The sequence below is a fragment of the Daphnia magna genome, linkage group LG8 (genome assembly GCF_020631705.1).
Source record: "Daphnia magna isolate NIES linkage group LG8, ASM2063170v1.1, whole genome shotgun sequence".
NCBI classification, from domain to species: Eukaryota; Metazoa; Arthropoda; class Branchiopoda; order Diplostraca; family Daphniidae; genus Daphnia; species Daphnia magna.
In genome coordinates this window covers 1,276,933-1,294,174 of record NC_059189.1, presented here as the reverse complement: position 1 = coordinate 1,294,174, position 17,242 = coordinate 1,276,933, and the positions used below count along the sequence as shown (strand labels likewise).

Genomic DNA, 17,242 nt, shown 5'->3' with positions numbered 1-17,242 from the left:
TTTTCTTCTTTTGGGAGTTCCCTTTTTTTTGTTTTGTTATTCATTATTATTATTATTTTTTTTTACTTTGTTTTGTTTTCCAAAAGGAAAACGAGCCGACAATAGTGTCAGCTCCGGAGGAGGTATGTAATAGTTTGCAATGTTAGGTTTGGCGGCGTTTGTCTGGGTCGAGTCACTTAAAGACGGATGAACGGCCTCCCGCTGGCGCATCAGCAAAGCAACCAGCGGCGTTCTCCATACAAGCAACAGACGGGCGTATTCGTTTCTTGTTTTGTTTTTGTTTTTGTTTTTTTCGGGAGAAGGGGGTTCTTTATAGAATGATTTCCTCTCCATTCTCGCACCGGAAACTTGATTGTTGAAAGAAAATGGTGCCATGCTGGCTGACTTTTAGCGAGTGGGAAATTGATCAAACACGTTCGAGTTAGGAAGCAATTTTCCCTAAGACAATAGATACAATAGTAGAGTATGTAGTCATTAGAAAGAAGAGGGTCAAACTTGTTATGCACAGCTAAAAAGAAAAAATTCCACGGTTATTTTCTCTGTTTCGTCCGTTTAGGACAAGACCAGCGTGTGTGTAGGATGAGACGACGCAACGAGGGGCAAAGCAATAACTTGCCAACAAGACTAACGACTTGAAAAATAACAGCTGTCATGGGAAGGGCCAATGTGTAACGTCGCCGCTTGCGGATTGCGAAATAAATCGAGAAATGAGAGGGCCAAAAGAAGACTGCTGCGCATTCTTCGTGTAACTTTAAAAAAAAAAAAGGCTTTATAGCGGGTCCCGTTAAAATATCATTGACGGAAAAAAAAAGAAAAAGAAAAAAAGAAAATACTTGCATAAATATGAGCACTAACGTCACCCCAGCAAGACAAATTTTTATTCTTTTTTCTTTTCTTTCATTCGCCGGCACGCTAGTATAAGACGGCTCCATTATATGTTTGTACATACGGACATGTATAAACATCACGCGTCAACTCAATGACCGAGTAAAAAAAAAAAACAAATGAAAAAAAATAAACGCGTGGGATTAAATCGACCGTGAATAATTCCCCAACGAGAATGTCCTTTCTCAGCTACTAAACAATTTCTTTCTTGTAATAGCTGTCATACTATTTGACGCTAGATTTCACGATCTGTATCAACATAGCATTTTTTTTTTCTTCTTCTTGCCTTGCGATCTTTTCAAAGCACATTTTTTTAAAATGACGCTTGTGCATATTCATCCGCAGAATAAAGCAGCTTATGTAGCCTACTGGAGCGTGTTGGAATGATAAACCACGGAGCGGTTGATGTATATCCTCCGGTTCTCTTTTCCTCGTCGTGTGTTTGTTCGTCGTCGGTGGCGCTGACTTGTGCTCTCTTTTGCATGTTGATGTTGTTGCTGTCGTGTGTTTTGCGGCGAACGCTGTGCAGCACCGCAACGCTATTGCACCGTTGCAGGCACAACGGCAACCAACACGTTGAAATAAAAGTAAAAAGAAATGAATAAAGAAAAAGAAGTAGAAGTAATAGAAAGGAGGAGGAATAACATCAAGTCCCGTTGTACCGAGCCTCAGGCCAGGTATTAACAGACGAATAATAAAACACGAAACCATTTTTTTTTTTTTCTTCCTTTCAAGAGGGAGGGTTGGCTTTTGGTTGTTGGCTCCCTTTTTCCGGTTTCTCTCATTTTCTGTGTGTGTGTGTGTGTCTTGTCTCCGTGTGTCTCGTTCATTCTTGAGTGGTTCGGCGTTACTACAACAATTCCACGCAGTCGGTTGAGTGCAGTGACGGTGTTCAGTTTTCTGCCGGTGTTTGTGCATCTCGAAAATCACAAGAAAATAATAATAGCAAAAGAAATCGAGAACTCGTTAATTGTTTTTTTCATTTTCCCATCTAATTTTGGAAGACGTTTCCAGTGGCGTAAGAATTAAGTACCGTTCGAAATTTCTTGAAAACAAGTTGTACCGCACAATAAAACGGCCCGGAATTCTTCACTCGCTTCCAAAAGTGATCAAATCCCCAAGCAAAGAAATGAAGACGGCTGTTTGGTACACGTCGACATTTCTCGTCATCTTCATTTACCTGTATTGCTACCTTGTGCAGTTTATCCGCGGTGCGGAAATCCGGCCGCAACTACATCTGCACCAGCCGTTGCTGCGCAACAGACTCGGAGGAGCGCAACCATCGTCACACATGGCATCTCTTCCGCCTGTGATTGTTGGCGCTCCTTCCCATCATCTCGGTTGGCCATCAGCCGGATCAAGCGCCGGAAATCAGCATCCGTCCTTGCAACGCCATCTTCCTCCTTTACCGCCTCCTCCGCCTGCTTCGGTCTTCTCCGATTATTTGACGCCGGGGAACATGGCAGTTTCATCGTCCATCTCGGTCTCATCTTCCGTGTCATCGGCTCCGGTTCATCCGTCAGTGACGGCCGCTCCGCTGACACCCGCAACTCCCAAACCGTTGGATTTCGGTTACCATAATTACGACAATATGACGGCCTGGTTGAAACACTTCAGTGCCTCCAATCCAGATCTAACGGCCCTTTATTCAATCGGCAAATCCGTTCAAGGTGAATGATTTATTCATTTTTCTTTTCTTTTTTTTTTTTTTGGGGGACTTTTTGCCACCTTGTAACATCCGTCACAGTCCAGGTGGCGCAGCGCGAATTAATTGCGGCTACGAAAACAACAAAAAAGTATAGCAGCTGGTTTGGGGCCAATTAGAATCTTTGCTCTTTTTTTTTTCTTTTGTTTTTATTTGTCTTGAAAATTCAGACCGAAAGAGAGAACCCGTTAGATCTATGACAGACGGTGTCTTTTCATTTGCCATCGATACGGATAAGATGATACAGTCACGCCAAAGAAAAACAGCAGCGAATCGGGAAAACGGAGATTGCCGTGCCGATCAATCCATTTGTCTCGCAACGCTGGCTTCACGCTCGGGTGTTATTGTAATAAATTATTAGACGCTACGACTGTATACTAATACTATAACCACGTTTCTATAATATATATTAGGTGCACACTTCGAATGGCTGAGTATAGAGAAAGCAAATTCCCGTTATATAGATGCTAGCGTATACTAATATATACTTAGGTGAAGAGACTCTCGAGGTAAAGGGTCAATGAGTTAAGGCTAAAAGACGGGAAATAAATCAAATTGGAAATAAATGTTTCTCACGCTAGACAGCAAACAGTTGGTTTCTTTGACATCGTACCGTTGGCTTTCGAGTCTCCTTTTGTGAATCGGCAACACCGTTTAAACCTCAAGCGTTTTCTTTTTTTTTTTTTCGCAGCAAGTAAAACAAATTTGCTTTTCTTCTTTGTAGGCCAAATTTATTTGGTCGACCGTAAACTAGTGACCTAAACTCACACGACTTTGTGTGTCTCCCGCAGAGAAAAAAAAAAAAAATCAAATAAATGTGATTCTGTATGCTGTATATAAGCTCTGTTTATGCAGCTGCCTTTTTTTTCATAACTTTCACGCTAGATAGCATCAGCTCCCCATTTTTTAAGCTACCCAACTGCCGAGTTTCCGTTTTTTTTTTAAGATCAGACAACTGTTGCGTTCAATGTTTTCACCCGCTGTCAGTTGACAGAAGCCTCGAACAAGAAAAACAAAGCCAATGAATGCGTAATGGAGGTCGGATACTTAAAGAAAAACGATGAGAACTGGTTTCAATAGTTAACATCTATGTATATCGTTCTACTTGTTTCGTTACTAACGGTGGACTGATGACACGCAGGTCGCGAATTGTGGGTAATGGTGGTATCGTCTTCTCCGTTCCAACACATGAAAGGCAAGCCGGATGTCAAGTACGTGGCAAACATCCACGGTAACGAGGCCGTCAGCAGAGAAATGGCTCTCCATCTTATCGAAGTAAGTACTCACTCACAAGAAACATTCGTGCCTATTTTCTTTTTGACCATCCAGCACTCGGATGATTGATGACGAAATGAATATGTTTTTATTACTCTTTTCCCGGATATCGCCAGCATTTGGTTAAAAACTACAGGGAAGACGCTTACATCCGTTGGCTGCTGGATCAAACGCGAATTCACATCTTGCCAAGTCTCAATCCAGACGGATTCGAAGTGGCTCGCGAGGGTACTTGCACCGGTGGTCAAGGAAGGTGAGCAAATCATTCATCATCTTGTACACACACACACACACGCGCGCTCATATCTATCCATCTCTCGAGACCTGTTCGAGCGTTAGTGATGAAGGCTCTTTTCCCTATTTTTTTGTTGCATGTCTTGAAAAATCTTTTTCTTTCGTGACGTGATTACGTTTTAAAATCTTGACACAGGTACAACGCCCGTGGTTTTGACTTGAATCGAAACTTTCCCGATTACTTCAAGCAGAACACTAAACGTGTACAACCGGAAACTGAAGCCTACAAAGAATGGATAGCTAAAATTCAATTCACCTTGTCCGCTGGACTTCACGCCGGTGCGTTGGTCGCATCCTACCCCTTCGACAACACACCTAATTCAGGTAATTCCATCCTTAAAAAAAATATATAATAATAATAAAAACTAAAAACAATTCATTTTCATAAATGTTTACATCAATTTCCAAATGTTGGGGGGTTTGTCCAGTTTACCAAGCGTTTGCTTCCACTCCGTCACAAACGCCGGACGATGATGTGTTCCATCATCTGGCCACGTTATACGCCCGTAATCACGCCACCATGTATCAAGGAGTGGCGTGCAAGCCCGGCTCACCTTCGTTCCCCAACGGGACGACCAACGGAGCGGCCTGGTACCCGCTGACGGGCGGAGCCCAGGATTATTCGTACGTCTGGACAGGCACGATGGAAATCACCGTTGAAATGGCTTGCTGTAAATATCCTCCAGCTGCGGAATTACCCGTCCACTGGAGCGAACATCGGCAAGCGCTTATCCGTTTCGTGGGTGAAGCTCATCGTGGTGTACGAGGTTTCGTGACCGACGGTAATGGCAGACCGCTTAGAAAACGTCGCAATGAAAATCAAAGGTCGTGACGCTCCGTTCCAGACTACCAAACATGGCGAATATTGGCGCATTCTTTTGCCAGGTTACTACCGGATTGAGGTAAGCTCGATTGCGTGTTTCAAGATTCGGTGAAAAAAAAAAAAAAAAAAGACTTCATTAGAAATGCAAATTTTGGACAGAAATTTAAAGAAAACTAACGAACGTTATCGTTTGCTCATAATGACAGGCGTACAAAGAAGGTTACGAACCGGTTGAAGATGATTTTAGCGTCACCGATCATCACGCCACGCAAGTCAATCTGACTCTTTTCAAGCAGGTACTATCTAAATAATAATTCATTCGTGCAATTGTTTTTTTGTTGTTGTTTGATTATACGAGTTCGGAGAGAAACTGATTGTTCCTCACAACAGGTTGACTCTAAAAATGGATTTGGGACGTTAGATGACGTCAGTAATTACTATTCCTTATCGGCGAGTGATGAACAACCAAATAAACGACATCCTAGCATTTCAAATAAACAGGTATGGGTGGTTAATAGACTTGTCATGCAAAAACCACTTCTGTGTTGTGTTGTTACATTAATTAGTTATTTCTTGTCGTTAGTAAACAGTTACGTACATTAGCGATGATGTGAAAGTATCAATTGTTAATGGATTCTAATTGTTTTTACGGACCCGTTAGGACGTTCCCCATCCTACGGGGCTCAGTGGACTCCTGATCACGCTCAGATCGCAGATGGACAATCTCTTTGCAAATCTGTTCGGTTGAGGAATCGAATTGAAAATGAGAAACAGTAAAAATGCGGACAAAAAATATGATTGACGGAGAAATTCACGGAAGAGCGCATCCTGTGACGGTCGGTTATTTAGACCATAGTGACGACGGATGCAAAACCCACGCCTTTTTATTTTATTTATTTTTGTAAGCCTCTTAAAATTTTTTTGTTCTGGATGGATAGTCGTCTCTTCGCTAGGTAGCAGCGGAAGGAAAGGAAACAACCATCGATCATTTCCGGTCTTCTTTCTTGTATTGAAATGGACTTGTCTACCATTACGTATAGATTTTGTACTACATTGTTTTTGTTTTGTTTTTTTTTCAAAAATGAAAGTGTACTGTACATATGGAACTCCTTTCCCCAAATGTTATTTCCTTTATTCCGATTGTCTTCAAAAGCAATCATCGCTGTCTACCCCCATCTCTACAACAACATTCTTATCGCACTACAACCACAAAAACTATTTATATGCACATTTGTCATGAGCACACGTATATCTGTTACTTGTACTGAAGACAAGAAGATGGATCGATATCGATGCAAGAAGAAATAAATAAAAACAAAAACCTAAAAGGAAAAAAACAAAGGCTTCGTTGGGGCGGATGTATCCTGGACGACAATAGAATCATAGAATTCCAGGCAATACACATCAGAGCATGCAATCCAATTGGCGTGAAAATGCGTGGTCTGCGATAACAACGCTACAAGCGCAGAAAAAAAAACAAATGAAAGTTTATTTTTTGCCACGTCGCCTAAGGTCTTTTCGATGAGACTCTTGCAGGCAATTGCCGGAAACTCCCCCCTTCCTTTTTTTTTTTGCGTTAGAGGCATCCAGTCTAGCGATACATGTTGCAATCAAATTCATCAGCGTCAGTTCTCGCTGACGATTAACCGTGCCCTCAAAAGATTAAAGTAACGACCAGCTGACGCGGCTGTAACATTGCAAAGTCCCTAACAGACACTTCCCTATACACCAGCAATGAACAACTCGACCGAAAAGAATAGTCGCCGGAAGGAAATAGAAAAAAGTGAAAATAAATTATGAAGACGAAGCTGTTTTTCAAGGTGAAGGTGTTAATGAAACAGAGGAAAGATACAGCACTCAGAGACATGTTAGAAAAACTCACGAGAAATGCCAATCGCAGGTGGAAAAAAAAATGACATTTGAGATCTGTGAGCTGTTTCTCACAAAAAAGAATCAACTAACCTAAAAAAAATTAAAGCGAAACACAGAATACCTGAAACGAAGGAGAAATCCGCCCACCGAACTAGGCAACGAAACACAACCAAAGGCAGCAAACAACTGAAATAGCCCCCACAAAACAATATCCGAAATAATCTAGAAAACCCTTTAGGCATCCACGTGTGACCTTTGAAGGAGTCACATTTGAATCGACCTAATCACCTGAAATATGGGAAGGAAGGAACGTGAGTGATGAAAGATTGAAGCCTCGTGCAGCACTTGTGGGTTGATGGAGTTTTCTTCCTGTTCCAAATTTATGCTAGGAGGCTGAAACCATTAAAAAAAAGGGGGTGGATAAATATAAAACGCAATTTAGAATTCCATTGCATTTAAATGTGAATGGACACAGGTTTTGCCAGGCTGTAAAGAGTTTGACTAAACGCAATCCGGCCAGATGTAAATAGACGTTGCTAAGCGGCTCCGGTTATGCCTCAACCATAAAAAAATAAGAACTAGAAATGTGTAGGCCCAGTTTCCAGTAGGACGAGTAAGTCAAGGTGATGTATACACCTATATTAGCACAACATAAAGATAGCAAAGATTCTACCATTCTAGAAAAATTGACAAAACAAAGCATAAACGTATGTTTGTTATAGTCTAGTAATAAAGTTCAAACGAACCAGGATTTTTAAAAATCTCATCAGATGCATCCGGTAATATTGGTTGACTAGCCAGTCATCAGTTGCACAAGGGTTTTTCTTTATTTATATAACAAAAATGAAGGTCAATATTTGTTTTAGTCAAAGGTTAACGTTATGAGGATGAAATTTCTTGAAGGCCTTCCCACTTTTTCATTTTTGAATAAATTTAAAATTTTGCTTAAAATACATGATTTCGATTCAGAATTAAATGAAAATCGCAAAAATCAAGTTTATTTTTCCTTTGGTCTTATAGTTTTTGAACTAAACGTAAAAAAACAAAAAATAAAGTTGGTGCGCTAACGGCACTTTGTTTTTGTTAATAAAAAAACGGCTGGTTTAACGAGAAAACCAATAACCTAATCGAAATCAGCGTTCAATTTTGGTTGTGCCTTGTCTTTTTGTCGAATTTCAAGAGATGTCATTTTTTGCAGATTTTGACATAGTGAGAAGGCTATACCCTTCCCACTTTTTCATTTTTGAACAAATTTAAAATTTTGCTTAAAATACAGGATTTCGATTCAGAATTTAATGAAAATCGCAAAAATCAAGTTTATTTTTTCTTTGGTCTTATAGTTTTTGAACTAAACGTAAAAAACAAAAAATAAAGTTGGTGTGCTAACGGCACTTTGTTTTTGTTTATAAAAAAACGGCTGGTTTAACGAGAAAACCAATAACCTAATCGAAATCAGCGTTCAATTTTGATTGTACCGTGTGATTTTTGTCAATTGTCAAAATTTAAAATTTGGCCAAAAGTGAAAAAGTGGGAAGGGTATAGCCTTCCCACTTTTGTCAAAATCTGCAAAAAGCGTCATCTCTTGAAATTCGACACAATTGAAACTGCCGCCATTGTTTATCATACTGGTCATACTGGCAACCTCACGAACTTTCATAAATCATGAGCTTAAGCTTTAATTGTACCTTGTGTTTGAATTTGCAATAATAAGGAGGAAATAAACCGGAAAATTATCAAAAGCAGCGCCAAACGCCGTAATAAATGTTAATAAATTAATATTTTTTTTCTAATCTCGAAATATTCCAAAAAGCAACATCGGATACTCCCCAGAATCATCCAAAATCAGGTGGTCGGTTTCAGTTGATTGAGTCAGCTGAGAGTACGTTTTTTTTTTTTTTTTCATCCTTGAGGATTTTTTTAAATTTTATCATATTATCATTATAATATTATAATTTTTTCGGTAAAAGAAAAAGATTATACGAATTCATGCCCTTAGTAGTATACGAATCTGGATAGAGAAGAAATGCGTCTCCATTCCAAGCAGAAAAAAACCAAGTTAAAGCCTTAATCTTCATGAGGAAGAAATACAATTTAGTAGGCCATCACAACGGCGAATCGTTGGTAGCAACCATTCAAGTTATGATTTCTCAGTTCTTTTTCAAGTATTTCTGTTTTTGTGATACAGTGCCATTAAATCAATATTACCAGAACTTCATTACAGAAGTGTCGATGTTAATTGACATATAAGCTCATTGATTGACCCAAAACAAGTCAAAACATTGTGTCTGTGAATGTTGAACATATATTTATTACTATTCTGTTGGCAGCTGTTAAATATGCATGTATTTATTTTTTTCGATAGGTGGCCAGATGAATTTGTTCCTAAGGCTTCACCGTTCATGCATCCAAAATCTTTAGCCTTTTGGTCGAGATCCTGATTATAGTCCTACCCTTTCTTTGATCATAGAATAGAAGAGGTGCTAACTGGTTTTGTCAAAATTTACAATTGGCTCGTGTTCAAAATTCAATTTATTTGTGGTACCACCTGATAATGCCATCCAAGCTATGCTATGTTTAAACTCTACAGGGCAGCTTATTGTTAAATGATGATCCAAGGATTCTCCATAGGCATTAGAGACCTTACATAGGTAATCCCTTTTTACAAGATCTCGTTTCATCTTTCATTATTTACTTTTTCATCCTTCTGCCCATCATACAAAACATTACTGATGGAGAAAATACTGCTGGACAGTGGTTACGCTACGTACGACAGATACACTCCGTCTTCTTACCATAGGTCATCACCTGGCTTGCCTTCCCTGCAGTAATGAAGAAGAGTCATTGCTACCGAATGAAAGCTGTTTTTATGTTATTTATTCTTATTGGTAACTTTTAAAGACTGCTGCATGACTGACGCTGATGTTTGTTGGCAATAGATTAAGTATTTCTAATGCTATTATTTTGCATTTTCAGAATTTTGATTGAGGAGTCAAGTCCGGAAGCGTTACAAGATGGAAGGGTCGGCCTACAGTTGAATAAAACATTTTAAGCGCATTATCTTTGGAAAACGAGTGGAGTAATGCAAATTTTCTAAAGAGAAGTATCATCGTGCTTTAATGAATCGGGTATAACAGCATTCCTTTATAGTTCAGTCACAGCTAGAAGCCTCAAATGATTCTGCTACTCTTGCTAAGGAATGTTTGTCCACTTTGCGCTGAGAGCGTAGGTAAAACTGGGCACTTAAATTACCCTAAAGACTTTTCGCTACGCTTGCGTTGCATCAACAAACATCATGTAGGGAGTTCCTAGGTATGAAAGGAATTTTTCTTCAAATAAATTTGAAATTGATGACGTTTCCCGGCAACTATAAGGATTAAGGAAATCATTAACGGCTAAAAGGACACCAGCACACCTGGCCTTTATCCAGCTCCTGATCAATGGCAACGAGGAATAAGCGCAACGAGTAATAATCCTAATTACAAATGACAACGTGACTGACATTCTAGCACTGGATGCTTGTGGATAAAATCCCATCAGAGGTAAATAGTACACACTATGTTTGCTGATTCACTTTATTGACGTTATCCCTGACAGTTTACAAGCGTTTTAGTAATTTACCTTGGGCTACTATAAATTATTATTACAAGTGTGTACTTAGAGAAGAACAAAGCTCATTTTTTAGATATCCGAAATTTCAACTTCCGGTTTTACTTCCGGTTTTAAAATGCCAAATAACTCCTTATTTGTTGGTCTGTCAGAAAAAAGATTATCATTTTCCTGATGGTTATCAAATTTGGGGTCGACTCCATGTATCAGTTCAAACAACCCGAAAATCGTCAAAAATCGCGAATTTTCCTGAAGTTCATGAAAAATCGCAATTTTGGTCAAATTCGATTTTTGGCTGAAAAACAATTTTTGTCATTCCAACCCCAAATTTGACAACCATCACGAAAATTCTATTCGTTTTGTTATGGGATCCCTATTTCCGGAGATATTGGCTACTTTCGGTTACTTCCGGGAAATTTTGGTGACAATTAGCAAAAAGTAAAAAATGAGCTGTATTATTCTAACAATTTCAAATGTTTTTCTTGCATGCGTTAGGGTGTTGTGTAGCTTTTATTCCGTGTTTTTCTTGTTATCAGCAGTAAAGGCTGACCCTACGAGCAACGACAGTTTTAGCTACAAATGTTTAGCGCCTCGTCTTGAAACTAGTAGTTGATATTCTAGGTTTTTATATTTAAAATTGAAATCAACTGTCTGAGGTTAGTAAAGTTCAATTAGTAAAGTTCAAGCACTCAAAAGCAAAAATTATACTGATAAAAAAGTAAAATCTATTTTCGTTGGGTTTCAGGAGGAAAAACTAGATGGCGTTGACATGCACTATGATAAAGATGACGAATGCTAAGTAAAATACGTGCTGGTATCGTAATATAATAATAGTATCGCAATGTATTTTTATTAATTTCACGGGATGCTGATTTGTGTGTGTTTGCATTCAGGTAATCAATCAATGCTGGCTGTTCTACACTTGGAGAATAATGGTTAGTTAAATAAATTTTCTACATTCACAGAGAAATCCAGTCTCACTCTTTCTTGATGCTATTCAGGTTCAGTGATTGGGTACAACACCACTCCAATCCATAGTGGCAATTTTCATTTCTGTGCAAGTGCCCTTCTAACTCTTGACGTAGCAAGGTGAAGAGAAAACTTGGATTTGTGAGTTGTTTGCTGTTGTCCTTTTTCTTTATTTTCTTTAAATCATTTAACATTCTGATTATATAATAAGCGTATCTGCGTACAATTCGAAAATTTTACGCAGATAGAGATGCTGCATTTTCGAAGAAAGCTTCTTCCACATCACCGCTGGTCGCTACTTGGTCGCGAAGATAAAATATAAACATTTTTACAAATTAAAGTGCATATCTGGGCTCCCTTCTTTTCTGTGGCCCCGTTTCCCCTTGACTTATGATAAGCCCGTAGGGGGTCATGCCCCTACTGTGATCAGCAGCAAAGGTTGTGAGTGCGCTGTCCGGAAAGGGGACGTGGGGGTCCTCAAGTTCTATGATATCATTGGAGGGCGAAGAGGCTACCCACAAATCCGAATTAACGGTTAATCGCTCACGTAAAAACTTGTCCGATACCTTCCATCCTCTTCCGGCTTCTCTTAGCCACGCCCCGGGTAATCTCCCCGGGGACCCAAGTTCAATTGAGGCAGTGTCTCGGCTTGTCTTAGTTGATGGCAAGCAGAGACACTGCCTTAAACATTTAGTACTACTTGAATAATAAAAATTTTTGAAAATTTTAACTTTCAGTTGTTAAATTTTATCCATGTTATTCCATTGTAATTCTTGTTTCATTTACTTCAGACGTAAGAACGTGCTGCATATTGGGAAATTATATACCATTACACATATACTTCTTCATGGACAGTGAGTTACATTTCCTCTACACTTGAATGGGATTCGAACCCAAGGTAATCAGTATACTAGTCCAGTGCTCTTCCATTGAGCTATCAGACATATTACATAGGAATCTAAGTCTTTAACACATTAAGGTACCTGTGCAAAGTTGTACATAGGGGATCAAATATAATTGGGGGGGATATAGGGGGGGTTGCCAGGAAGATTATCGCATCAGCCTCGCAACTTCAAGATTCGAGGTTCGATTCCCGGTAAGTTCCTGGTGTCCTGAGCTTCCAACCTACCTAGGTGTCTACCTTCCACGTGGCCAGTCGGGTCGAGGAACTTTCCCCATTACGAAGTAATGGGACAGATATTTTGGCACTGTTTAATATAATATCCAATGACAAATTTTGATAAATTAATTATTTTGATTTGTTGGCGTGCATGCGTATTCTGTTACTTAGATGCTTGGCAACGGAGTTAAATCATTGACATATTCTGGCGAGAGACCTCATACGTATTATTAGTTATTAGTTATTATAGTTATTATTTCCTCTTTCCGGGGATTTGAACCCTTAACCTTCAATGTACCATGCCGATGCTCTACCACTGAGCCACAACGCACGTTGATGAATTGTCTATATTTTCGTGTTAATTGATTTCAACAAATTTGGACTTAGAATTTTTATGTAGCATGATTCAAGATAATTTCCTTTTAACATGTCCACAATAATCCGTCTAATAGATATGCAATGAAATTACAATAATCAATTTCATTTGACATGTTATATTTCACGCAGGATTTGAACCCGAGACCTTTAGGTCCGTACACCAATGTTCTGCCACAAAGCTATGATCCTTGAATATAATATATTCGGGTAAGCTTATATTTTTACGAGCCTATAAAAAATTGCCTTTACAATATTATCTTTTCATGCCTTCTAATATTAGTGAAAAATTTAATAAAACTCATGGCTCAACGGTTGAGCATCGGCAACATACACCGAAAATTTAGGGATCGATTCCTGAATGAGTTATATTAAAATCTGTGAAAGCAATTCAATTAATATGATAAACCGATGTACACAAAGATTGTATACCAAATCATTCTGCAGGAAAGTACAATTCTCGTAAGCATGAAATTCAAGAATAAATAACATCAAATTACTAATCACAAGATTGTGATCGGCGGTAATTCAAAGGCACTCTGGAATTCTCAATACCAGAATTTATAAATCAGCAGTATTAAGATTCCATTTCTTAAAGGTAGAAAATGTACAGTGTAAATACAAAGAAAGTATAAAAGAAAATTCAAAGAACATGGATTAAACGAAGAAACAAAAAATTGATGATTTAAACTATTTTTTAGTTCCTCTACGGGCTTATCATAAGTCAAGGGGAAACGTGGCCACAGAAAAGAAGGGAGCCCAGATATGCAATTCAATTTTTTTTAATATAATAATACTATAATGTGAAAGGAAATAAATGAATCTTGAAATTGCCGGTCGTCTTTCCAATGTTCAGTATCATTTTTTGATCTCTTGTCTCAACCAGGAACTTTTTCCAATCAAATATCATTCTTCGTCTAGGTAGAAAAAAAGAAAACAAAGAAAACAAACACATATCAATAGAAAAAAATTCATTGAAGCAAATTAAGAAACTTGTCTTACATAAATTCTAAGCTGAGAAGTTTAAGTTTCTAACTAAACAGCAGATCCAATTACTGCATAACATAGACGGTCGATAAAAGATCCTGCAAGAACTTCCTGCAGGTTTAAAAAAAAAAGTGTTCAATTAAAAATTCTGAGTATCTCTGTGTCTGTAACAAATACCTTCCATGGGAATTTTTTTAGTACAACGTCAATTAAAGGCTTCGCGAAGATCTATATTTTGAATACAAATATAGATTACAATTGAATGAACTGATTCCATAAAGTAATAACATTATGCATTACACAATAGTACTTACATCATAGAGTACATAATACCATATGTACAATACTTCAAAATCCATTTGTAGAAGGAAATAGTTTGGTTTTCAAAGTAGGATTCAATAATCTGATAAAACACTCAACTTCCAATTGAAAGTTCATTCCAAAATGTAAATATATTAAACTCATCATCTGTTTGTGGGAAAACAAAACAACATTAATGCAGATCTATGTTGTACATGTAAAAATAAACCTGAACACCAGCTGTATATTAGAAATCATCAATTTCCAGATTCCTTTTTCCAGGATGATACAATATCACACCTGGTTTTCCAAAAGTAGGTAAAATTTCCTAAAAGATTATTCTAACCAAACTTAAACAACTGACATACCATGAAGGTAACGAAGAATAGAAGTGGAGAACAAAACCACAACAAAAACACAATTTCCAAGGATAATGTCATCTCAGGGGTTGACATATTTATGAAGCACACTATAAGGCTGCTGATAGTGGGCGTACCTGGAGAATGAAAACATTGTGTGACAGAAAATTGAACTGAAAGAAATAACATGCAAACATATTGTACCATTCAAAGGATGTCTGGTGACAATCCACCTTCAAACAACAATTGAGTGTATCATGCAAATAATCATGAAAAGAAGTATATCTCAGGTTGGCACAAAAAAGTGGCAAATTTTAGTGTTGTAACCAAGAGAATGTTTAAAATAGAATGCAATCTACATTCAGAAGATAACCAGTAACAACTAAAGCCAAAGCCTAAAAAATTTCTTCCAGAAGACGGTTTGTTACCTTGGCATAGTTACAAAATTTAATCCAATTCATTAGTGATCTTTCACTTACCTAACTTTTTTGTTTTACCCGACTAAACTTCATGGGCCCTCACCCCTTAGCTTCGCATGAAGGAGGAATGAACGGAAGCGAACGGGGTGAGTGACCCCAACTTAGTCGGGCTTACAATAAAAACGGTAAGATTATATCATACCGTTAATATTTGATGAAAAATCCTTTGAAACACTGAACAGGGTAGAAACGTAATAAACACCAATTTAACTTGTCACTCGTAAATTCGTAATATTTATCAATTATCATAGACGCACGTCAACGCCATCTAGTTTTTCCTTCTGAAACCCAAAGAAAACAGTTTACTTTTAAATCAGTACAATTCTTGCTTTTAAGTGCTTGAACTTTACTGATCTCAAACAGTTGAAATCCAATTTAAAACATAAAACCCTAGAGTATCAACTACAGTTGCAAGACGAGGCGCTAAAACATTTGTTGCTAAAACTGTCGTTACTCGTAGGGTCAGCCTGTACTGTTGATGATGAAAAAAACACAGAATAATAGCTGCACAACCCTAACGCATGCAAGAAAAGCATTTGAAATTGTTAGAACAATACAGCTCATTTTTTACTTTTTGGAAATTGTCACGGAAATTTTCCGGAAGTAGCCGGAAGTAGCCAATATCTCCGGAAATAGTTATCCCATAACAAAAAGCTTTGGATTTTCGTGATCCTTAAAAAATTGGGGGTTGGAATGACGTGTTTTTAGCCAAAAGTCGGATTTGACCAAAATCGCGATTTTTCATGAATAGTTCCGGAAATTTGACGATTTTTGACGATTTTCGGGTATTTTGAGTTGATACATGGAGTCGACCCCAAATTTGACGAGGTTCACGAAAATGTGAATTGGGAGAAACCTCAGGAAAAATTTGGATGGATCGAGAGTTTGTCGAATGGTGGTATGGTAAGCATTGTCCTGCATACTCTACAGACTTTTGATAGAATCCCATCATGTCTGGGACACATGTTTGCATGCCCGAAACGTTCGGATGACACATTCCAGCGAGTGTGACGGTGCCGCCTGTAAGAGGTCACCATTAAGGGCACGACAGCTGCTCACTGATATACAAAAAAAAAAAAAAAACTTTGGAAACAACGGCATGCATAAAGAGAAAAGTGTTAAGTCATAAGAAAGCTAGCAGCCACTCTACCATAAAAAAAATACAACAAGAAAGGGAATCCAATAAATATGGGACGAAACAAAACAAGCAACGCGAGAATCTATTTTTAAAAAAAGATCGTGTTTGCCCTGGACTATGTAGTCAACTGCTGAGAGAGAGGCAATTTTGGTTAGCTGGGATATCTTTACAGAAAAAGAATGGGCAAAAAGAAAAAGAAGGGGCATGTGCTGAACTAGAACATAGCTTTATTTTGCCTGTTGGAGGGGTTGGTAGATCCTTTATCCCGCATCAGGAACGCCTACAACGCATTGCATGCCCTGGATTTTTTTGTTTGTTTTCTATGGCAACATTTTCATGCATATGTTGCCAGAAAGGTCCTCTCTTCCTTGGGTCTTGGGTGTACTATAAAAACACTAGGGCGATCTTGGAGAATTTTCTTATCGTTGATTGGTGGGCTTATACAAAAAAAAAAAGAGTTGGGTTAAGCAACTTTTTTGTGACTGATCAGGGAAAGTTATGTCGTTGTTGTTATATACATTGTAATCAAGTTGATCAAAGTAGTCGTGTTTTTGTTATTTGTTGATGTTATTACGGCTCTCTTTGTTTTCGCTTTGGTAGGAGAAGTTTATTCCTAACAAATTGGTTGTCGTTTTGACTTTTGATTTCTTTTTCTTGTAGTAACAGTGCTCAATAGAGTTTGCTGAGCTGTTGACGTCTTCAAAAGGAGAAATACAAAATCAACGAGGGATTTACTGGCGTTCAAACGTTGAGCCGTGATGTTAATTACTTCGAACAATCTTGACGGAGAGTGAGCTAGTTTGCGTCATTTTGATTATGTCAGTTCCAGTCAAAATTATTCTCGGGAGGTTCCTGTGTAAATATGAAAGTACACGAGTAAAAAGAGATTAATAAAAGTTAGATTTGCTTGTAATTTCAACGAGCCCGGAATAGTTAGATATGCGAATAGCTTATTTTTAGTTGGCAATCCGGAAAAGTTGGACTAGTCTTTTATTTTGATATCTGCGGTGACATTGGGTGGGAACGACAGCGGCGGCGCGGCCATGGACACGCAG

At 38.2% G+C, this 17,242-nt stretch overlaps 1 protein-coding gene and 3 long non-coding RNA genes across 26 annotated transcripts; 2 read left to right on the top strand and 2 right to left on the bottom strand.

Annotated features, from left to right (window-relative positions):
- Positions 1 to 1,654: 1,654 nt before the first annotated feature.
- LOC116929845 (carboxypeptidase D) lies at positions 1,655 to 6,319 on the top strand. Its single transcript, XM_032937206.2, is given in 9 exon segments — positions 1,655 to 2,555; positions 3,732 to 3,865; positions 3,982 to 4,118; positions 4,296 to 4,483; positions 4,588 to 4,955; positions 4,957 to 5,061; positions 5,189 to 5,278; positions 5,373 to 5,483; positions 5,644 to 6,319. Coding segments are annotated over 9 exon segments (1,761 nt in total). The 5' UTR covers positions 1,655 to 2,014; the 3' UTR covers positions 5,731 to 6,319.
- LOC123475444 lies at positions 2,786 to 4,683 on the bottom strand. Its single transcript, XR_006650526.1, has 2 exons — positions 4,556 to 4,683; positions 2,786 to 4,494 (listed from the first exon to the last, which is right to left on the bottom strand). It is a non-coding gene; the product is annotated as an uncharacterized LOC123475444 (long non-coding RNA).
- Positions 6,320 to 8,579: 2,260 nt separating the features above from the next.
- Positions 8,580 to 11,769, top strand: LOC116934853. 18 transcript variants are annotated; one of them, XR_006650525.1, is made up of 9 exons: positions 8,580 to 8,975; positions 9,040 to 9,137; positions 9,217 to 9,331; positions 9,418 to 9,739; positions 9,828 to 10,163; positions 10,226 to 11,274; positions 11,354 to 11,395; positions 11,462 to 11,570; positions 11,641 to 11,769. It is a non-coding gene; the product is annotated as an uncharacterized LOC116934853 (long non-coding RNA). The 18 variants fall into 18 exon arrangements; XR_006650521.1 differs by having other exon boundaries at positions 8,583 to 8,975; positions 9,442 to 9,739; XR_006650518.1 differs by having other exon boundaries at positions 8,583 to 8,975; positions 9,217 to 9,739.
- Positions 11,770 to 13,332: 1,563 nt separating this feature from the next.
- On the bottom strand, positions 13,333 to 15,588 carry LOC116929870. 6 transcript variants are annotated; one of them, XR_006650503.1, is made up of 8 exons: positions 15,050 to 15,588; positions 14,775 to 14,965; positions 14,580 to 14,707; positions 14,441 to 14,511; positions 14,226 to 14,379; positions 14,089 to 14,139; positions 13,927 to 14,022; positions 13,333 to 13,841 (listed from the first exon to the last, which is right to left on the bottom strand). It is a non-coding gene; the product is annotated as an uncharacterized LOC116929870 (long non-coding RNA). The 6 variants fall into 6 exon arrangements; XR_006650504.1 differs by having other exon boundaries at positions 14,775 to 14,925; positions 14,999 to 15,587; XR_006650507.1 differs by having other exon boundaries at positions 14,775 to 14,803; positions 14,999 to 15,587.
- Between the last annotated feature and the right edge of the window lie 1,654 nt (positions 15,589 to 17,242).